This window comes from Hipposideros armiger, unplaced genomic scaffold (assembly GCF_001890085.2).
Source record: "Hipposideros armiger isolate ML-2016 unplaced genomic scaffold, ASM189008v1 scaffold_14, whole genome shotgun sequence".
NCBI classification, from domain to species: domain Eukaryota; kingdom Metazoa; phylum Chordata; class Mammalia; order Chiroptera; family Hipposideridae; genus Hipposideros; species Hipposideros armiger.
In genome coordinates, this window is record NW_017731364.1 from 3,842,959 (window position 1) to 3,866,695 (window position 23,737).

A 23,737-nucleotide genomic window follows, 5' to 3' on the forward strand; every position below is an offset into this window, starting at 1 on the left:
TTTCCTTTTTTTCTACAAAGAACATATGCTAATTGTGTAATATGAAAAAAGTTATTTAAAAAACACTTAACATTTCAAAAAAAGAAATTTAAGAGCACAAAACAAGAATAGAGTGCCATAGGGACGGGAAAGGTGGTGGAAACAGCATCCTAATCTCTCCTCCTTTACCCTCAAAAGACTCACCCTATACTTTCTGGGCAGGATACCTGGCAGGGATTCCTAGGCCTCTTTCAGATTTTGAGAGTCTGAGAATGGAAGGGCTGCTGAGAGAGGCTGGGCTGAACTCAAACCCAGAATTGTGGAACTATGGCGCATTCTCTGATCCCTGCCTCCAACTGAGAGCAAACTCGAACCTCTTTTGGATTCCAGTAGTATTGATCAGTTCTGTTCTCTCTCCTTCTCCATGGAAATGGCTTGTGCAAGCAATCCATGACCTCCATGTTGCGAACTCAGCTTCAGTCCTCCCTCTACTTGACACATCAGAAGCACCCGTCATAGTTGATCTCTCCTTTCTCCTGGAAATACCTTCCTGGTTTTCCCTACTTCACTGGCCACTCTTTTTCAATCTCCTCTAATGGTTCTTCTCCATCTCCCCAACCTCCTAATCTTGGAGTGCCTCAGGACTCAGTTCTGGGAACTTATTTTAAATCTATACTTATTTCCTTAGTGATCTCATCCAGTCTCGTACACACTGACGACTCCTAATTTCTATCTCCAGCCTGGATCCCTCTCCTGAACTCCAGACCTGTGCGTCCCAGTTGGCATTCCCATTTGGATTTATAACGGGCATCGCAAAGTTAGTATGTCCGAAACAGAATGCCTGTTCTTCCCCAATGCCCACCCCCCAATTTTTCCTCCTCAGTCTCTTCTGTCTCAGTAAATGGCAAAGCCAACACTTCCTTGTGCTCAGGTCGAAAATCTTGGCGCCCTAGCTCACTCCTTCTTTCTTCACATCCAAAGCCTGTTGGCGCTCCCTTCAAAAGATATCCAGATGATCACCTCCTCGTTCTTCGGTTCAAGCCGCCATCTCACCTCACCTGGGTCACTGCAACCGCCTGCTACTTGGTCATGCTTCCCTCCTGGCTCCCCTACAATCTATTTTCAACGCAGCAGCCAGAGTGATCCTTTAAAATACAAATCAAATTATGTCACTTCTTTGCTCACAACAGCTAACAGATACACGTTAACAGAATCAATGCCGAAGTCCTTAGAAAGCCTATAGGGTCCTAGATGATACAGCCCCAGTTACTCTTCTGACTTTGTCTCTTACTGTGCCTGTCTCATTCCCTCTGATCCTGCGTCACAGGCCTTGCTATTCCATAAATATTCCAGTTGTGTGTCAAGTTCCAGGGCCTTCTACTCGCTCTTCCCTCTGCCTACATGCTTTCGCTTCAGATATCCACTGACTATTTTTTTTCAAGTCTTTGCTCAACTATGAAGTCTTTTCTGACCCCCCTATTTAAAATTGCATCCCTCAGCCCCACCATTCACTAGTTTTCTTGCTTTTTCTCCATAGCGCTTAACGCCATCTAATGAATGCTGTCATTTATTTGTTCGCTTTTTGCCCCCTTCCCCAAATGCAAGATCCTTGAGATCTTTTTCCCTTTCCACGAATCCTAGAGCAGTAACTGGCATAGCACAGGCACTATTTATTGGACGAGTAATACTTAGTATGTTATAACTTGTATTCTAGTTTCCCGTAGACAAATGTTTCCCCCACTAGCCTGGGAGCTGTTTTAGACCGAAGGTGGGTTTCCCTGTGTGATCCTCTCCCGCAAAGAGTCTATTGCAGTGTCTTACACACAATAGATACCTGACTCGTTTAACGGATTGATGGATACAAAGAATCCTCCACCTTGAGTAAGACAAGGAAACAAGGTCATCCAAGAGAGCCCTGCTAATGTTAAAGGGAGGTGTAGCAAACACCATGCCTGCCCGCACCGTCCCCTCAGTGCACTCAGTTAATGCATCTGCCAGTAGCTTCCAGCACTGATACCTGCACCTACCCTCTTCTTCTCTTCATGGTAGGAAGTACACTGAAGGGTTAATATCCCTGGGGAAATCCCTCATCAGTAGGGGCAGGAGTTGGTGGTTAAATGCCTCAGCCTCTTCAGCCCCTGGTCAATGTGGTCAGAAGAAGACGGTGTTAGTGTTGTCTAAGTATGAACTGGTGAGTAGTGCATTTAAACATTTAAGAGGTCATGAACAGGGCTTTATCTGAAAATGCAATTTTAAATCATTTATATTCAGCATCCAGCAGTGCATGGCATCTAGTAGGAACAAACATATGCCTGTAATGGTGGGACTGAACAATCTTCAGAGCTTGCTTAAAGGTGAGAATGTTTTTAACTGTCAAACTTGAGCGCGTGCGCACCCACACACCCCTTTGAATTTCCAAGGAACTCCTTTCTCCTTTACCTCCTAAGAGGTCTGGAAGTAGCAGTTCATCAGTGCCATCTCAGAATGGCCCCCAGATCATCTAGTTAATCCAATCAACCCCGGAGCTGGGGCCAAAACCCGTGTCCCGTCTCCCAGGGTCTAGTTCTCTTTCCATAGTAGCTGCTGTGAACATTCCAAGAAAGTAATTTTGGGAGCTAACAATGGTAAGTATTTTCAGATTCAATTTCAACAAAGTGTTACTATTTAAGAAAACCTGCCAAAGATAATGGGAATGAAAAAATGCTCTGTAAACTGTAAAGTGCTATCCAACAGTTAGCTATCTGAGGTTCACTGCCAAGGTCAACAAACCCAGGCCTGGGTGTAGAGCCAGCTCTTAAATTGGAGAAGCGAAGGAAAGGCTGACCATTCAAGGGACCCTGTCCAAATGGGACAACAGTGTATTTGTTGGGATCAAAGGACACAGTGGCTTATCTGTGTGGCACTCACCCCCACCCCCACCCCTATTTTAAATACCCTTATGCTGAATAAAGTCAATGCTTCCATTACATGTGTTAGAACTGATGATTTTCTGGCCTTTTTTCCCTTTTGCTTGTGTTTCAGAGGCCATACACTGAGCTCTAGACACCTGTACCACTGGGCAACACTGTCCAAGGTTTCCAATAGACTGGAAACATGAGTATTTTTCTTCCACATTCATTTACGTTTGTCCCAGCTGCATTAGCATTTAGATTCTGTGCATACTCTGGCTCTCAAAAGCATATTCTTTTGCCTTCACACTACTTCTTTGTCATGGAACAACTGAATAAGCATTGTTTCCCTGGCACAGCTCGTGAAAAGGGACCTCGATGAAGAGTAAACTTCACATTTTCTGGGCTTCCTTATCCTAGCGCCCAGCACTAGAAGGGCGGCCCAGTGTTTGACCTCCAGCATTAGGTTAATGATCTGGGGCTGAGCCCAGGCTGGATAATGAGCCTGTAAATAATGGGGCGCTGATTGTCTAAGCCTTATCATGGTGAAGCTGAGAGGCAGAGCTCGCTTTGTCCTGGGCTCCCCTGCCTTCTCCCCAAGCATCTTAATCTGTCCAAGCTCGTGAGTTTATATGGCAGACATTCATTCCTCCCAAGCTCCCATTCAAGCGGCTGTGCACTGATTCAGTCTCAGATGTTTCTACACTTAAGGGCTTGTAAAACAGTCAAAGAAAGATAGTAGATAAACTTACAGAAAGCCTTCTGTTACAGGCTTGAAAAAAGGCTCTTATTTCTCTACTGTAATAGGAGTCCTGAAAAGCCCAAGGTAAGGTGCAGAAAAAGGGTGAAATCGAAACACTAAAAGGCATAATGCTGCACACAGCCCTGCAAGCTTTATTTTTTTCCACGCTTTTCCCAAGTGGGTATATACCCATGAGAATGAGACACATTTGGAAGAAAGACTTTTACTGCTGTACGGTTAGAAAAAAACAAAACAGGCCAAGACCTTCCTAAGTGTTTGCTGCTGTTGTTTTCAAGGGACCAACTTTTGGGTCATCGGAAAAGTCATGACGCATTTTTGCATTGAAAAATACGTCATGACTTTCCCAAAGACCCAATATTTTACTTAAGACCAAAACTTGTTGGGGGACAACGAAGAAATAAATGGTCTTCTTCAGTTCTTACTGGTTTTCAAAGTATCCATCTAAGCGGCCGAGCTAGAATCATTCTGGAACTCCCAAGTCCTAGCCTGGTTAGTAATCTTTTCACAAAACCCAGGGTCCAAGCACAAACAATCCATTAAAAAATATTGGGCTGTCAGAAAAGTCCTGACCAATTTTTCTATGTTTTTCGTTGCAAAAATGCGTCATGACTTTCCCGACAACTCAGTAGTTACTCAGTGTTGGACAGTAGGTGGGCTCAAGGGAATGGGGTGGTCTCAGCTCACCACTGGCTGGGAAGCGGACCTCGTGACCTCCTACTCCTTTGGATCAAATTTTCAGGCAGAGTTTAAGAGGTGAGGCCGAAGAGCAGCTGTACCTTCTTATTTCCAGGTAACAGCTCCCTAAATGACGCTTAACTCCACGGTCCATTGGTAAGACTCAACAGCTGAGAGACAGTGAAAGAGGGAAGAAGGATGGAGAGAGAGAAAAAGGTGGCTTCTGTTTGCTTTAAAACTAGATCAGTGAGGGCAAGAAAGAGGCGGGTTTCAGGCACTTGGTAAACTGAAAGCAAACTTCTTTATTGTACACAGTACAGAATAAATGCAGCTTGGCAGGATGCATACGGCCCTGCACAGGGTAAGTATTTCAAATCAACTGGCAGGCTAAAGCCTTTCTGCACTGTAGACTTTCCACACTCTGGAAAAGAAGCAAAACAAAACAAACGAAAAAACAAAACCATCCGGGAGGTGCATGAGCCCGATGGGAATGCAACGGTGATGCCGCCGTCCTGTCCTGTGACAGCACAGGCCATGTAGTTACAGCAGGGAGGGAAAGCTCAGGCTACAGAGGATTATTTTCATTCTTGCTAAGATAGCATAAATCCATTAAAAAAAACAAACCAAACCAACAACAAAAAAACCCAACCCCAAAACCCAAACTAGGATAAGTAAAGAAAGGAAAAACAAATCCTATACAACATTTACAACAAATAAATCTCTAGCCAGCTGGGGATAAAATATGCATCTATGTATAGACTATTATGTAGGTTAGAAAGCTATAAATATGGTTTGAAACAGAGTCCTTTGATTAAGAGTACAATGCTAATTAAGGCCCAAGCTATAGGTCCAACACCTGTGTGGGCTAATTAGCTTCCAATAGAGGAAAACCCTGTGTTTCCATAGCCATCAAATACACCCTTTATGCCAGTGAACCTCTTAAAAAATGGTTGGTCATAAGGGGGGCTATCTGAGACTACGGAGTGCTCCACGATAGAAAAAGAATTCAAAGCACGTGTCTTACCCTCACCAAGCCAGCACTGTCCTTCACATATGAAGACCGGCACAGTCTTTCTTAATGTGATAAGTGTCCTGGGGAGCACAGAATGCTATCAACAGAACCAGCAGCAAGGTACTGCCACTTTCTAGTAACTTTTCCTCTCCTTTGAACTCAACTTCCGCATAGCTTTAGCTGGGTTGTTTAAAACGTTTTCAATATAATACAGCAATCAGATAAGCTTTTTTTTTTCTTTTTCTTTTTTTTTTTAAGGTGGCAGGAAACTAAAATGCTAGCACTGTTTTACCTGTCAGTGTCACATGTAAGTCTCAAACCCTATTGAATCATATGCAGGGTTTAAAGTCCAAGAATTAAAGAAAAAGGAAAACAAAATAAACTGATGAAACGGAAATTATCATCAGTCATACCCACAGAAGAATCCCCAGGGTTCCCAGCAGGTGACCAGGTTTCAAATGGACATGACATGTATTATGTACATTTGCTTTCCAGAGAGGGTGTGTTAGAGACCATGGGGAACTATACACATAGAATCTAAGCGGTGTGTCCAGGCTGCCCTGCACACCTCAAAAATGTACAACTCAGGTGCAAATGTTCCGTCAGGCTGTCTGGTGCAGAAAGCACAAAGCAGGCAATAAAGTGGGCTTGTATACGGCTAAGGGGAGGCCCCGACAAAGCCCCTTTCAAGCTGCAGCGTCTTCATAAGTTGGCACTGCCCTGTCTAAAAGACGCAGTGCAGTTACCGAAAGGTTTGTTTTTTTTTTTTGCTTTAAATACCAAAACTACAAAAATCAGTTTATAAACTGTTTTCCCAAAACAACCACCAAAACAAAACAATCCCCCGAATCAAAGCAAAACAAAATACTGTCAAAAGTGTTAATCACCCTTCTCCTAAAATTAAAGCCATCCGCACACAGCCATGTGACTGGGAAGAGAAAGGGGGCTTGTTCTACTTGGTGACCACATGGCCAGAAGGTTCCAAAGAGTAGCAATGGTTTATTATTTGAGAACCATCGAGTGGGTAACAGCTGTTCTGACATTCCCCCCCTCTTCCTAGACCAAGGGGAAATATTTCAGATTGAGCTAGAGGAACTCTCTGAATTTTAAGGGACTTTTAACCCTTCATGGTTTGGGCCTCCCCAACGTAGCCTACCTACTGTCCTAGGGGTGTGTGATTTCTTTTTCAATAAATTGTGCAAATCAGAGCCCTTCTAGGTAAAGGCATTTAATAGTCCATGATCGATGCAGATTGTCACACACTCTGTCCTGGTTTGTGAGTACTAAACTGAACAAGGTATTGCTTTGCATATGTTGTCCATCCATGGGAAGGAGGCTCCACTGCAATCTCTTCCCAGAAACCTTGTCAGGATCAGAGCTGAGGCACCAGCGTTTTGGTGGTTTTTCTGCCCCTCCCTGTTCCCACTCCCCAGCAAAAGTATCTGTCTTTAAGGGTGCCAATCCAGAGACAGCTTGGGTTCTCCAGATAATACTCAAAGGGCAAGCTTTAGGAACAGCCAAAAACACAAACAAAACCACTGCCCTCGTTTGCCTGAATGGGAACTGCTAACTCTAGGGTTTGGCCGCTCAGCCACTCAGAAACTTAGTAAGCGAAGCCTTCAGCATAGGGGAGGCCACTGCAGCGATCCATGTCCAGGAGGTAAGCAGAGTTGTCTTCAAAGTGGGTCAGTGGCAGGGTATCCTCCTCGCTGAGGTGGCACTCGGACTCTGCTTTCAAGAACGGACGCTGGTTGTCAGGGAAGGCCATGGAGAAAAGGGCATCTGGGTCACAGACAAATTTGTAGACGTATCGTTCCCCAGCAACCTGCGTGAGAAAAAGCACCTAATAAGGCCTGGCTGGAACAGGGTATGGTGGGAATCAAAGGAAGAATAATGAGATATCTGTAAGTTACCAAGCTCTCCAGGGACCAAAAGAGGTTCACTAGTAATTGATTATCCAAATCATTCAGATTTATTTTGATAATAAATCTTGGAGACCTGTTACCTGCCAAGTATTCTGTTGACACCAGCTCAGAGATATCTGAATTTCAAATCCATAGTAGATAGGCTCTTTTAGAAGAAAATCCTCACTGTCTTATACTCCCAGCTTAGAAAGAATGGGTATGCTGAGGTTGGTGCCTGGTGTTATGAGAAGGTGTAAGCACTGAAAGGTACAATGCCAAAGCCAGGCCACGGTTTCAGTCACCTCCAAAGCTGAGTCTTCACAGTACAGCTTTGTTATTTTGGAAAGGCTAGGAATTTGATCAGAGAGCCTATGTGGAAATTTTAAGTTTGTTCCAAAGCCAAGTGGAATCGCTTCTTGGCTTACCTGCAGTTTTAAGTTACTCATTCCATGGTTCTGTTACACTTAGGAATTGATAACTTCCTTATATGGATTTTATGCATTATAATATTATTAGCACCAACAGGCCTTGCTTGTCCAAAGGCTTCATGATGTAGCTGACGAACAATTTAGGTCACTGGGAACCCATTCTCTGCTGGCTGTTTCGCATTAGTACACGAGGACACATGCCATTGAAAATCAAACCCAACCATTGGCTTTGCTCAGGTAATGGAGAGGGGAGAGGGAAAGTGGCTAAAGTTACTGGTAAAATAAACATTTTAGACTCAGAAATTCAAAATGTTGAGTTCAATCCTGCCCTTCAGTCATTCTTTTGTGATTCTGAAGTCCTCTTTTTACGATACTCACAGGTCATGTAATAAATATTAACAATAATTCCTTATGTTGGGTAGCACATTATTTTTTTCTGGGACATTTTCACATATATTTACCCCTGTGAGATGGCAGCAGGGATCATTATCTACATTTTTACTGGAAATAGAGGCTTTGGGAGGTGAAGTGACTTTCTTCAACGCATATGGCTAATACATGGGAGTGTTAGGATAGGGGCCTGTCTGAGCCTCCTTCTTGTGCCTTCCTGGACACTTTGCCTATTTTATTCTCAGAAATAAACTTCTCTTCTACTTCCTTAGAAAACTGAGAAACTAGCCATAGGAACAACTCAGGTTACCATGTTGTCTTGGTTACATTCCCTCAGATTGGATCTGGAGTTGGGAAATGTATAGAAATACTGGCTCTCCTTCCTAAATTTAATATTCCACCTGATAATATTAACACTAAAGGGAGTGTGTGTGTTTGTGTGTGTGTGTGTGTGTGGTGGGGGGGATGGGTTAGGGAAAAATGGAAAATGACTCCTAACGGATTCAGGGTTTCTTTTTGAAGTGATAAAATGTTCTAAAACTGCTTGTGGCGACGGTTGCACAACTCTGTGAATGCATTAAAAACCACTGAACTATACCTTATTAAAAATGGGGGGAGTGGCGCGATGGTTAAGAACTGGCTTGGGACACCAGAGGGCCCCGGTTCGGATCCCACATATGAGGGCCAGTGACACTGCTCTCTACAGCTAAGATGCTGAACAACAGCTCAACCTGGAGCTGGGCTGCTGTGAGTTGCCGGCGAGGCATAAGCTGCAGCCCCTGTGGCAGTGGGTTGCCATGGGCTACCGTGTGTAGCCAGCAGCCAGTGTGAGCGGCCAGCAGCCACCGTGAGCGGCCGTCCAGAAGCCGGCGACTGATCTGCCTCGCCGGGGAAGAGCACAATGATGGTGCCAACTTGGGCCAGTGAAGCAACGTCCTCCACAGCTAGACTGAAGAACAAAAGGACAGCAACTTGTCTGTTCCCCTTCCCCCAATTCCCCAATTTAAAAAAAAAAATGGGGGGAGGTAGTGCAGGAGGTGACCACCCATTCTAGAGTATCTATTAATTCTGCCAAGAGTCAAGTTAAACCCTCAATTCTGTCCCCAAAGGAATTGACACTCCTGTGATGGACACTGACAAGTAACAGAGGAATTTACATACAGAGAGAAGGGCAGTGAGAGATATGTGCAGGTGCTAACAGAAGCAGAAAAGGGGACTGTGCACCTCAGCCTGAGGACGTCAGATTCTTGGTGACAAAGGTGATCACTGAGACGGAACACAAGCAGAAGCCTGCCAGGGAATGAAGGTATTAGGAATGTTCTCGTTCTTCAGTAGGACGGTAGTTTAATAGGTGTTTTTTCATTTTATAGTTTGTTTGGTAACTTATACGGATGTGGTATGTACTCTCTGGTAAATAGATACTCTATTCATTACGAGAAAGATGGCTATGCTCGTGCAAGTAATCAAGTATGAGTGAGGAAATGGGAGTCAGATGGTGCCCAGGCTGGCAACAGCCTTAGAGCCTGGACGAAGCACTTAGAAGTCGGGACTGTACCCAGGAGACCATCCATGAAAAGCTGTTTAATATTTTTTAAGGTAGTAAGAAGAATATGGGGTCACATTATCACCTGCCTATGAGAAAGATCAACGTGGCTTCAGCATAGGGAAGTTCTCAGCAGCAATAACCATACATTTCTGCCAAATGCATCCTGGTGGCTACTGCCATGTAGACTGCCTAAATGTGTAAACTCTAGAATCTGGGCACAGCGTAAAATCAGGTGGTGAAGAAAGAGCAATCGAAGATTCGCCATTCCCATCTCCTGCCTATCCACTGGATTTTAAGATTGGGGTCCTCCACCACCGAACCCAATTATGGTCTGCCTCAAAATACACTTCATCCTTTATTCTGCAATCTGCTACCAAGTGATTCTGTGGCCATTTGACAAATATTGGGTTTTTAACTTGAGTTCCGGTTTCTATAGGTTCTGAAAGAGATTTTCTTGCTCTTCTAACACTTTGGAGAGTATTAAACCAACATATTTGAAGGTCTAGGTGTTCTAACAACTAAAGGTTTTAATGAAGCTCTTGTGGCAATGGAAACCTTCAAGTTGATCTCGTCCCATGCTCCTTTATGGATATAATAGTTGCCCTAAGTGTCTGGACATTTTAAGTAAAGTGGAGAAACTTAATTTTCCTATGATGTGTTCCACATACAGCCTCGGATTTTCACACATACCCAATAGCATTCAAGGTGCCCTTCACATCTCATTTGTCTCTTAAGTTTGTTTTTCCAAGACTTTTTCCCATCACAGGGTCACTTATGAGGCTATTATTTTCTCCATTCAGCCATTAAACAGTCTTTACCGAAGTCCTTGCCAGTTTTCTTTGCAAGTGGCCAGAGTGGTCTAAGTGTCTCTCGTAACTGCTCACCTTCTGCATGATGCCCTTTTCATAGTAATAGCGTAGAGAACGGCTGAGCTTGTCGTAGTTCATGGCTGGCCGGTTCTTCTGGATGCCCCAACGCCGAGCAACCTGCAGAGACACGAAAGCAACAGAAACTCATTCCCTGGGCCTAGTGGTTTCCCCCAATCTCGGGAGAGCTAGTTCTGTTACCTGACTGGCTCTGGTCAGTGCTCCATTTCTTTGACCTGGAAGGAAAAGCATTTAATTCCCTCCAGGACAAACATTCAGCAAAGGTGATGATTCAGTCACAAAGGCTAAGAGGTGAGACCTGGAGGTGGAAGAATCCTAGCACTGTAAGATTGCAGAGGACTTGGCTAATGTCCCAGAGGAAGCAGGCTCTTACTGTTTCTCCACGTATGAATTATTGACCAATACCCATAGACCATTAACATGTTGCCATTAAGTGCTATGGTTTCTGTAGCAGTCAATAAGGAATAATTAGAATGGTCATTCCTGAAACATTAGAAACACACTAGTGAGTTGCTAATGGGCCAGCAGAGCAAAAGTTCAATTCTAATAAGATTGGAGAGGGGCTGGGAGATGTTTACTTATTGCAGCTCATGGAGTAAGGAGGAATCAGATCATTTCAGCCTGCTGCCATCCAATCCCCTGCTCCCAGCAGACCTACAGAATGGACATTAAAACATGTAGCACCATTATCCACTTAATGAAAAATTAACAGGGTTTCCCAAACAGTTCTGAAGTGCATTATACCCACCCAGTCCACCTGAGGTGCAGTGATGAGGGCATGGAATTGCAGCTTCGGGCAAAGAAGCCTTAGAGCCAGAAAACATCCTAGGACAGTTTGCCCAATTATCAGGACAGCCAAGCAATTTCTGTTCTCAAGTATCTGAAGAGCCAAATCCTACTTATAAGGATGACTGTCAAGGTGGGAGAAGAATAACCCTGGATACGTGAGTCTTCTCAGAGGTTTTTAAATGTATGCAAACCAGGGGTCATGTTTTGAACATGTTAGGCCAGTTTTGGGATCTTTTTAATTAAACAAAATAACCACATTCCTTTGATCTTTAACAAACCAAATGTTAAACGTGAAATGGGAGGTAGGGAGACTGCAAGTAGAAAAGTGGATCATAAAATAGCATTTCACTTAAAAGTATTTCCTACGCATTTCGGCATAATGAAAGCAACATCTGAATTCAGGATTCTAAAATGACCTTTAATAAATACCAGAAATGATCTGATAAATAAGGAAGAATGCATCTGTCCTAATTACATTAGAATAATTCAACAGCCATGATTCCACTTTGCCTTGCAAGAAACAGTGTGCAAGTTAAATTTCCATTCGTTTGCTTCATGCTCTCACAGCACAGATGTCCCAGGATCTCCTCCTTTTTCCATATTGCACCCATTCAACTCTATCTTTGACAATAGCCAAAAAGGCAGAATTAACCCCAAGTTACATCCTGATTAGAGAAGATGAACATTTTAAAATGGAGGTAGTGGTACAAAGAGAAACTTTCTAAACCAATATATGTCCTTCTACCCTGTTCAAAAGAAATGACACTATAAAACTATACTCGAACCACTGTCAGCTACAAGTGATGCAGGGAACCTTAAAGGAAGCCCAGCCTCATCACTTTACTATATTTAGGGGTGGAAAACAACTCTTGAATATTCTTCCACTTCGGCCACAACCTCTCTTTGCTGTCACTTGCTTCTGCTCGCTCGATAGCTCACTGGAGAGAGGTTTTGTATATGCACAGACTTCAAAGCAGCTGTGGTAGCCATAGTTACTGACTCGTCCTCTTGGGCCAGGGCCCTGTGATTCAGTAGCCATCACCAGGGCTGCTCCTTCTACAGAAATGCATAATGCAGCACAACTGCAGAGCAGCTGGAAACGAGGGCGGCCGCGTTTCGGGGGTGAGGGAGCAGGCAATAGCTTGTTACCAGCTCTTTCTTCCTTTCATCTTGCCCAGTCTCTACTTTGATAGCATGCATCTTGAGGACGGAGGCTGAAGGAGTTAAAAAAAAGTCCACAATTCTTTTCCTCCCTTTTCAAGAGAAAGCAACCACAGCACAGAGAGCGGCTGTTTCTGCAGCCCATCCTTTTACACCTCCCCATGGCATCAGTTATCTGCCACATGTTCAACAAACAACCCTACCCCCAAAATATTCATTAATGCAGATTCACAGTGAAAATGGCTCCAGATTAAAGCCGAGTCAGTCATAATTGAGAGGGTGCTAAGCTGGATGACTATCAAAAGACATTTGATTAGGGGGCCTGCCAAAACGCAGTTCTAAAACCACAATTTCCATGCACAGTGTAATGGATATTATGGATAATTACCCAGAGTGCACTACTCAGCCACACAGCTGCCTACAATTACGTCCCAAACAGCTTCCTCCTCCACTTCACCCTTCAAGCTCCCCCATGACAACTTCTTACAGCTTTTCGAGGAGTTGGTATCTTCCTGACATTAACAAGAGAAGGGCCCACAAGGAGTAGAGTGGGGGCAAAAAACGCAACAAATACTACATGTCCCAAGGCTAAAGTGCACAGAGGGAACAGAACTGGTCCTGGGTTAAGAGAATGGACCATTCAGAGTTCATGGAATGCGTGGGGATTTCAAGGTAGGTGGAAAGAAGTACTTCCTGAAGAAACGAAGCTGTCCAATCAATCGGCTGAGGGAGTCTCAAGGCCACCACAGGCCTCTCAAGTGACTTGGAAGCTTGGCATTTATGAACATTCTGGATTAATATTAGTTTCTTTATTAAATAAGAAAGCAGGGGCCCTTTGCCATCTGTTCATCATTTTCTTTACCACTGGTAGGAGAGCAGCAGATTCAATAACAGCTTTACAAAGAGTCATAACCAGGTTTACCTGCAGCTGTACAGCCTGTGCTTAGGCCCGAGGCAGTGGCAATAAAGTAATAAAAGCTCCTGTTTGTGAAACAGGATAAATCAATAAGGGCTGCCCACATGACAGATTTACTTTCAAAAAGCCTCAGCGAGTTTAGGCGACATGCTTTTCTCAAGCCTCACATAAACCAGGCCATGTTACGAGGAAAAGAATGCGGGGCAGATGGCTCTCCAGTATGGCTGGAAGCCTAAAACTGAGCTCAATTTCTACATGACTTACCCAAAAAGGAACCTTTAGAAAAACACAACGGCAGTGCCAGACTCTGGCTTTGAAGGTAGACTGAGTCTTAACAGAAACTGTTTACAATATGAGATGTTGACAAATTTGCATTTTTGTGAATGATACAAAATAGGGAATACCACACGTATATCTTCTTTTATAACTGCCCTTAATGAAGCCTTCCTTATTCTCCTACCAGTTGAGATTCTTCGTAAGTTTCCAATCCACATATTCTCCTTTTCTCATCATAACTTTCAGGCCATTTTCTTCTTGCAAACCAAGTGCCAGGTTGTTACCTCCTGCTGTTAACCCTCATACCAACTTATGCCTTTGGTGTGCTAACCTGAGCCCTGGAATTAACGGAACAACATGTAAAACTGTAGTTCTTACTCAAATGTCTTCTAAGAATAATGTTCCCATTTCAATTACACATAACCCAAAGATACCTTTTGCTCTGTTGGTTTCATATATAATGCTAAGTACACACTACTAAAAGAAGCATACGTCAGATTTTCAGGGCCATTATTTCTTTTCTATTTAAATCTTTCTAGATTCAAAATTAAAAAAATTAAAAATCAACCCCTTTGGAATATGCCAAACTGAGAGCCTGATTTAATTTACTTCATTATACGATATTCAGGAAAAGGGTTCTATGATGTGTCTTCTCCATTGAAGAAATGGTACTGGTTCTGTCCATAGGCCTTTCTGTCACTAGTTCCGGGCAAACAGACTTTAACAATGTTAATAATGTTTCTTTTTCTATTAACAAAATAATGAAGGTTTGTGTCATCTCTCAACTATTGTGATGGAACATAATATACTTAAAGAAAATCTAAGCTCGTAAGATTGATTTGTCTCTGATAACTTTATTTCTTTAGGTTAGAGTCATTTGAAATACACAATGGGCTAGTTGCATCCTGTAATATGTTACCTAAGTGTCACACAAATGTTCATGTAGTCTCAGATACAGGCTATGACAGACGAGAGCCGACACTGAAACAGGCTTATCACTGAAACAACACTTGGAAAAGACTTTCCAAGAGGGAAAACAGACCCTATTTGGATATAAGTCTTTATGGCCTCACTCCCCAGATTTTGCAGAAATGTTACTAATACTTTTTATATATTCTACATTGGAGAACCCCGCCTTTCCATGAACGGTAAACTGTCCTATTAGTAGGAAGGACACTGCCAAGCCCATTGGCCAGGCTACAGTCTGAACGAGAAGAGCATATGTAAAAAGAGCACAGTAAAAAGCCTTAGTGGAGGGCCGGCAGAGTGGCGCGATGGTTAAGAGCAGGCTTGGGATGCCAGAGGGCCCCGGTTCGGATCCCACATATGAGGGCCAGTGACACTGCCCTCCACAGCTAAGATGCTGAACAATAGCTCAACCTGGAGCTGGGCTGCCCTGAGTCGCCGGTGATGGTGTAGGCTGCAGCCCCTGTGGCAGTGGGTTGCCATGGGCTACCGTGTGTCGCCAGCAGCCAGCGTGAGCGGCCAGCAGCTGCAGTGAGCGGCTGTCCAGAAGCTGGTGACTGATCTGCCTCGCCTGGGAAGAGCGCAATGATGGTGCCAACTTAGGCCAGTGAGGCAACGTCCTCCACAACTAGACTGAATAACAAAACGATAGCAACTTGTCTGTTCCCCTCCCCCCAATTTCCCAATAAAAATCTTAAAAAAAAGCCTTAGTGGAGAACTAAACAAGAACAAACATTACCATCATCATCAACAAATAGAAAAATCATTTGAGTCCGGCATCCAGTACTCACCTCCTCAGGTTCTATCAGCTTGAATTCCATGCCTCGGCCTGTCCAGGCAATGAAGTGGGCATTGGCTGGGTCATCAAGAAGGGTGACTAGGAACTGCCACAACTGAAGGGAACCTCGCCGCTGGTAAGGAGGGCCCTCTCGATACATGGTGGGCTCTTGTTTGACTTTGCCTGTTTGGGACAAAGGTACAAATGCAATATTGTAGTCTGAAGTTTCTCAGGTTATTTGGGCAAAAAAAAGTTAACGCCAATTTGGTGTTAACAAGGCTGACCACTGACCAAGGAGCGCTGATACCTCCAACCCTCCAGCTTAGCAACAAACTGGATGGGGTTACTCACCTTCCAGTCTCTCAGGAACAACACAAGTGTCATCAAAGTACAACCGGGGATCTTTTTCATATGAAAAACCTGAAGGAAAATTTAAAAAGAAAGACCATGTTGCTTAACAAATTCTCTCTGTGTTCTACTAAAACTCTGGATTTAAGAACTGAAATGGGATTCTTCCATTTCAGGTCCTAAGCCCTATTAGCGGCTGTATCTATGTCAGACTGAATTTGAGGGGACTTCAAAAGGACTTAGGTGTTTGTGTTCTGATGTAATCACCCAAGCCTCAGTCAGAGCGGCATCAATTCTTGCTATGAGAGCTAAGACTGCAGGGAGGTGCTGAGTCACCAGCTAAGTTCCTTCACATCTTGCTTATGAGGTCTGTATGGATCAGTGTTGGCTGTGACTAAGCCTTTATATCTGGAAAGACATCTCGTCTATTTCAGTTGGCCTAGCTGTGTGAATTTGGTGGATCTGTCCATAGTCTCACCATTTTCCTTTTAGTGAATATTAATCCCAACATTTCCTACTTGTCCAGGCTGCCCACATACCTCATTCAATTATGAAAGAGCTTGGAGGGTAGCCAAAATGAGTAAAGACTTGGGCCTGTAGAGAACTGCGACAAGCAGTAAGTTTAAAAGGTAGTTGGAGTTATTATCACCTGACAGTGGGAGGAATATGCAGAGACTTTCTAGCAATAGATAAAACAGAGGTAAGAAAGGGGAACTGACTGGTTCAACAACACATGTTAAGTGGAAATGAAAGGAAGCGAGGGCAAAAAGTGAAGGAGGTCAATAAGGGTGGCCCAGCAGTCTCAATCCACAATCCCTTCATATACATTCAGTGCGGACCACGATGTCACCAGGCACGCTAACAAGATCAGCCGTTCAAATCAAAGCCAGGTAACAGACAGGCTTGGTGGCGACCACATCCTTCCCTGTGGTCCAGCCTGCTTTTGTGGTGTGAGCACTCCAGTGCACCTTTCTCCACCAGCACACTTCTCCTGTGTGGTCAACCAAGCTCCCTGTGCTCAGTGTTCTAGTCCATTCATCCAGCTGAGTAGTACAGGTGTATGCATGTCGGGTATGCAGAGGGGACAGGTAGGGGAAGCCACTCTGCAGTGAAGGGCCATCGTTAGATTTTGAGAGTGATTTGCTATGACTTGAAAAATCTACAGGTAAAGGTGGCAGGAAACAATCTGCTGTTCTTTCTTCACAATCAGCCCGGTCAAGTTCTCAGCAGGATCAGCACCATTTTTAAGAGGCCTAGGGCTGGGAAAACACTGCCCAACTTAAAGGAAACTGAGATTGTTTTGAGGTTTGCATTATTCACTTTCGTTTCCTCAGCTCCAAGCACGATTTCTCTGCTTAACTGCATCAATGGATGTATATTTTATTGGTATTTATTTATTATTTAATCCAATAAACATTTATGCCAGAAACTGTGCTAGAAGGAGGTAGGTAATGAGAAGAAACAGACTTGGGGCTTGCTCTCATGGAGCAACTTGCATCTCAAGTGGCGGAGACAGATAATAAAGTGGGGGGAAAAAAGAAATGAGACATGGTGTAATATAGAACATTAAAGAATGTGGGCCCTGGAGCCAGGCTAATGGAGCTAGATTAGCTGTGTGGCCTTGAACAAGTTAATTCATTTCTCTGTGTTCAAGTTTCCTCATTTAAAGACTAACTCCTACCTTACACAGAGTTGTGGTGAGAATTTAATGAGTTAATATATATTCTGTTCCATGGATCTATTTATCTTTACACCAGACTGCCAAGAATAGCTCCTAGTAGATAAGTGATAGTTAATAAATGATAATTAACTAGCAATAAATGATAGTTAAAAAAATTAAGGTAGTTAATTGTACACTGTGATAAGTGCTATTAAGAAATAAACTGGATGATGTAAGAGCTTTATCTTACATTCTCTGTCATGGATTCTAAATTCCTTGACGATAAGGACAATTTCCTGAGTATTTTATTATCTTCATAGCACCTGGTATATTAGAATAAGTGCTTAATAAATACTTGAATAAATATAAGAGAAGCTATAGTTGCCATTAAAAAAAGATTTAAGACTACAATGCTAACTTTTAAGTCAGGGATTCAGTGACTCCTATGATAAGTTTATTTCCAATTTGGTACTAGAAAACTGACTTTAATGACAAACTATTATACTTTATATTATCAATAAGAATTACACAACCCATAATGCTTCATGCCTTTTGCCTTGGCTATCAGGAAGCTACTTATTTCCCAACTTTCCATGTAATTTTGATAACGCCAGTGATGTTTTAATGGCTTTATTATAAAGTCATTATAAGTATACTACTTCACAGTTCACACACCTGTTAAACTTGCCAAGTTATTTTTAGAGCTTTTCTTCCTCTAAGGTAAGGATAATACATTCAGAGTATATAGAGAAAAAATGTAAATCTAGATTACATTCTAGGTTTGGTTTTCAAACTAATCAGATGAAGCCTGTTTTGGTGTTATTTTGTGGTTTCCAGTCATTGCCACATGTGGTTCTCTAAAACATCTGGAAGATGCTGTTGGTTTAAGTGAAATTTAAGTCAGTTGAATTTGCACCAGTAGTTGTATCAGTTGTGGCCACAACTATCTAATCACTCAAATAAAGGTGGCAGGAAGGAAGGGCCTATATGAGGAGCATAGTAGAAATGAAAGATTAAAAGCATGCAAAGATTCCAGGTGAGCACTAAGGCAGGATGGCTATCTTAGCAATCACAGATGCCAATCAGAAACACTTGTTTCACTAACTGTTCCTCAGGCATCTGTGGTCAAGCCTGTATAAGAAGTAGAGAAAAACCATGTCAGGGTAATTTAGGGCAATTAAGAATGCAGGTCTCTTTGAAACGAGCTTCTTTAATGTGTGTGGATGCAGGCAAAGGAATGAGAGAGAGTGGAGGGAAAGAATACACACTTGCCAGATAGTCTGTGTGTCGCAGGCAGCCCAGGGGTCAAATGCCATACTAAAAACATTTCCTTTAAGAGCATGCTCCTTTCTAAATGTTGTAATTGTGCAAAATGTTTTCCTCCCTCTCTTCTCACTACGCCCTCCTAGTTTGCCTGCTGTAGACATCAATTGCTCCTGTAGAGACATTCAGAAACCTGCAAGAGAGTCCTAGACAGCTGTGCCCATCACAGTCAGAGGTCCAGTAGACAGCACTTCTTTCCCAGGGCTGGACACTCACTCAGAATATCCCCAGAACCAAGTCAGTGGGAAGCAGCTACTCACTGAAACCATTCTTGTGAACCAATTACTTACAAAAACTAGTCAATGCTTCATAATGCTGTTTTATCAGCTCTTTCAACCTTCCTCTAAAAACTCTAGAGAACTGTGGTTATCAATTTTGGATGCATGCTGGAATCGCTGTGCATTCATTGTGGAATCCTGGGGAACTTGAACAACTACTAACCCCTGGGTCCCAACCCAGAACTTCTGATTTCATTTTTCTGAGTAAAGCCTAAACACCAAATATTTAAAAGCTCCCCAGGTGATTCTAATGTGTAGCCAAAGCTGAGACTTTCTACTCTATGGTAGTTGCCAAACTTGAGTGTGCATCACTTGTTAAAACAGCGCGTTTCTGTTTCAGTAGGTCTGGGGTGTGTCCTGAGAATTTGCATTTCTAACAAGTCCCAAGTAAAGCTCAGGCCATTGGTTTGGGGAAATCACATGGCTCTAGATTATTTTTGGAGAGATGAATGTGACAGAAAATAAGACCTATTTCTGGGGAAGCTTCCCTGTTCAGAAGAGAAGTCCTGAGCCTACCATCTCAAGTCATGACACGATTCCTAAGACCCAGTTTAGGTCAACAGCTGTATAACCTCCTTGTATGGGAATGTGGAACTGAGGTTGGTTCATTTTTCCTTCACAGCACCCCATGAACTCTTAAAAGTTAGGGTCATTACTCCTGAAAATGATGGCAGCCCTCACAGTGTTCAGGGGTGTGCCTCAAACCCTGTGTGTAAAATAACTGAGGATTATGATCAATGAGCTCTCATATTCATGAGCTAAGGAAGATTCAACCTAGATCTCAAATCTTAGCCTGGAAACAGCAGTTTTAAGCTTCCTTGAATATTATTATTTTTTAAAAACTACTTACTTTCATGGCTGCTGGAGAAATAGCCCCCTCTCATGTAGGATGATTGGCAGTTAGGCACTTCTGAAACAGAAACACAGACATACACACTCTCATCACTGGTTTATGCAGTTGAATCAGTACATCAGTTGAACTGCAGCTCTGTAATAAAGCCCCTGAACCTTCTCCTGCTCCAAGGTGATGTGTTTTGGGTCTTGTTCTGGGAAAAAGGTACCACCCCAATAAGCAACAAGGAAAACACAATTACCCACCATCTGAAAGGAGGACTCCTCATCAAGAGAACTGGGAGGAAAAAAAATGAAGCCTCACTCTCATCGCTTGCTCACTTTAGAAATTAGTTAACACTAAACCTGGTGAGAGTTAATGGTAGAAGAAGAAATTGGCTTTTCAAAGGCCAAACTTGGCCTTCTGCCCATAATGATTGTGGGGTTTTGGGGTTAGGAGGGGGTGGAATATCGCTTTGATCTTTCCCAATTTGCTCTCTTTTATAGTTGATGGTCACAACCAATTCTGCTGCAAGAGGTGAGGGTATTTTTAGGCTAAAGAGATTAGGGTATCTGAGGCTACAAGAAAGGGCAGGAGTGGGGGACTGCATCTTAGCAAGTCCATTTTCACCATGCTGGAACTGTTAGAATGAAACCCAGGCTCAAGCGATCTCTTTTTCAGGTATCATGTTATCAAGGTGTCCATCAAAAGAAAAGACAGTGAGCTGAGTTGTGCCCATGTGGGACAAGCCTCCACCCCAGGAACACGACTCAGATCAAAGAATTACAGATATAGTAACATCTGCTGGGTGTCTTACTTTAAGGGAGTGGGGCGGGGTGAAAAACACATCAGGACAGATTAAAATGTCATCCTCAAAGGAAAAATGTTGCTGGTCATGCCTGCTCCTGAGAAAAGTATATCAAAACCTTCAGGAGGAATGCCAGTGGAAATTTTACAAGCTATCAATACCTATACTTGGTAATTTTTCTATCATAAAGCAACAGATGTCTCCGTCTGCCTATCTCCCCAGCCTTTCCCATAACCAATTCCTGCCTGAATTGAGCAATCTATGGATTTATCACACAGGAGGCCAAGAGCAAACTCTATACCCTATTCCACTTGCAAAAGCCATTCAAGTACATATCGCCTGCAGGGTCTTCAAGAAAGCATGCCTGGGGAGGCCTGAAAACCTATCCACTACCCTCAAATTCCTTTAGCACCAACTGCAAGAAAAGAGTGAAGAAGTTTAAGTCATTTCTGAAAGAAGGGAAAATGAAGAGGAGGAAATAGTTTGTAAGTGCAAGCCACAAAATTCCAACTCTCCTTTCCCCTAAGGATCTCATTTAACAGGCCTGGCCTATGAGATACATAGTGAGTGAGTGTGTGCGGGGGAGGGAGAGAAAGGGGTCCCCACATATAACTTAAACTCGTGATATGCTCAAGTTCAGAGACAACTGTAGTAGACAAGAGCAACCCATAACTAAATAATAGCAGCCCGAACATGTTCTACCTCTCCCCGTGTACACCAGCAGCCGTTGGAGGATACTGGAATGCTCCCAGATGAAAGCACTGCAATAGATCAGCGAATCCCATGAAGCAACCAACAGAACAGCCTTTCCCATTGGGTACCCAGAACCCCACACAGCTATGACACACCAGGTACTTTTTCAGAACATTCATTTCAAGAATAGAAAAATCCCATCCTACATGGGGGCTCTCTTCCTTATACTTATATTGAAAGTTTATAAGTCTGATGTATTAAAAAAGAAAGGCACAGAACTAAAATGCAGAAATAATATTTCCTATGTCCAGTGCCCTAAGATAATAAGCCTTCAACAGGGCATCACCCAGACTGGACCCGCCATTCTTCAGGTTTGGCCTCAGAGGTGTGCTCTGCATCACTTCTGAATGCCGACTGCACTTCCTACCATGTGCGTGGCTTTTCTGTTTTGTACTCAGTTATGCATAAACTTGTCTGCTTTACTACAATAGCTCCTAAGTTTCTTGAGGGCAAATTCTATAAAATGATTCTCCAAAGCCCTGCACATGGAAGACAATAACAACCAGATAAATAAGAGAATGAAGAAAGGAATAGCATGAATCATACTAACCTGAATCAACGCAGTAATCCCGGGGCTCCTGCTTGATTCCCATAGGTGACTGAAACCCATGCGCTGGGGGGCCTGGCATGCCTGGGACCCCGTGTTCATAGAGTGGGTCATGGTATTCTTGCTTGAATCCCTGAGGGGGTGGGGGAGCTGCAGGGACAATAGGTTCTGACATTTGCCTGTGGTAACTAGGGCGATTATCTCCAGGAACTCCTGACTGAGGAGGGAAGGGGTGGCAGGGTTCAGACAGTTGTCTCTGAAATCTGCAAGAAGAAAGTAGTTATACTGTTTAACTAAGAACATGATGAATGCCTGCTATAATTTAGCATTTCTGAACATTTTACCCTTGTCCCCAAATTATATCACACTTTTCAAACCTCTTCAGTCAGGTACTGGCAAAAAACAATAAAAACAATGACATGGTAACCTCTTATTTTCCATGCATGTTTATTTCATACACCGCCTATCTGTATAGTTGGGTCAGATTATGTATCTGAATATATAAAATAATTACTTGCAAACAGCCCTAACATATACATATTTGTTCACTAGTTCATTCATTCTCTCACCTATAGATAGAACTAATTTTTAAAGACCAAAAAGTATAAACTAATTAGTTAGGAAATGTAGTTTAAAAAAAAATCCCATTTATAATCACAATAAAAAATATAAAATCCCTATGAATAATCAGGAAACGTCTATGCCATGTAAAAATAAAACAGTAAACCTGTTTTCTGAGGAAAAGAGAGAAGATCTAAATAAAGAGAAAATATTTAGGACTCTGACGCTGTTAATTCACTGCAAATTATTCTATAAATGTGATGCCTTCTCAACCAACTTGACAAAATGGTTCTAAACTTTATTTAAAATATTAAATAATTTTTGAGAATAATGATCTATTAGATATTGAGAAATATTACAAAGCCACAATAATGAAAACAGGAATATAAGAAACGAAAGATAAGTGTTATCAAAGGAATTGAATGGAAAATAAAAAACTGCTAAGTATATTTCGAAATTTACTACTTGTTAAGGTAGGCATTTCAAATTAGTGGGGGGGAAAGTTAGACCTCTGTTTTATACCACATGCCTAAATAAATTTCATATGGATTAAAAGATTTAATGTGAAGTTATAATAGTAAAGTAAATATATATGAAAACATATAATCTTAGAGTGAGAAAAAAACCTTTATATACATCAAACCAACAGTAGAAATCATGGTAAATATGGATATGCCTCACTGTATAAATTTCTATAAGTCAAAAAACACCAGAAACAAAACCAAAAGAAAAGCAACAAACTGGGGGGGCGGGGAATCTATAACAGAAAATACTAGAAATAAACCCCAAAATTAAACAAACTGGGGAAAAAAATATCTAATAAACAGCAACTGTTGACATAAAGGGCTTTTAAAATCAATAAAAAGATGAATATCCCAACAGAAAAAATGGGTAAAGAACATAAATTGGGAAAATCACTAAAGAGGAAATGTTAATGGTCATAAACAGAAGAGTTTAACTTCATTAGTAATCAAAAGAATACTACATAAAGAGAGAAATAGTTTTTCTTGATTACTTAGAGGATGAACAGGTAGTTAATAAATCTGTCTGGCACATAAAAAAACACTGAAATCATAGGTATGATTTAATATAGCTATAAAAAATGGTCACCAATGCAAATGTCTAACAGGGAAACTGGCTAAGAACATGGTAATGTAGCCATTTAGTTGAAAGGAACCATCAAATATGATATAATATGCAAATATGTAAGGACATGCAAAGGTATTTTCAATTTATTAAGGCAGGATGCGAAAACAGTACAAAAAGCAT

The 23,737-nt window shown here is 42.3% G+C and overlaps 1 protein-coding gene across 4 annotated transcripts in view; it reads right to left on the reverse strand.

Annotated features, from left to right (window-relative positions):
• Window positions 1-4,587: 4,587 nt before the first annotated feature.
• Window positions 4,588-23,737, reverse strand: part of ETV5 (ETS variant transcription factor 5) — a 60,345-nt gene continuing 41,195 nt past the window's right edge. For all 4 annotated transcript variants that reach the window (XM_019623808.1, XM_019623817.1, XM_019623831.1 and 1 more), the window contains exons 8-13: window positions 21,911-22,170; window positions 19,818-19,877; window positions 15,710-15,778; window positions 15,372-15,541; window positions 10,470-10,571; window positions 4,588-7,142 (exon numbers count right to left, since the gene is read on the reverse strand). In XM_019623808.1, coding sequence (XP_019479353.1) covers window positions 6,921-7,142; window positions 10,470-10,571; window positions 15,372-15,541; window positions 15,710-15,778; window positions 19,818-19,877; window positions 21,911-22,170 — 883 coding nt within the window. In that variant the 3' untranslated portion in view covers window positions 4,588-6,920. The remainder of the gene's footprint in view (window positions 7,143-10,469; window positions 10,572-15,371; window positions 15,542-15,709; window positions 15,779-19,817; window positions 19,878-21,910; window positions 22,171-23,737) is intronic.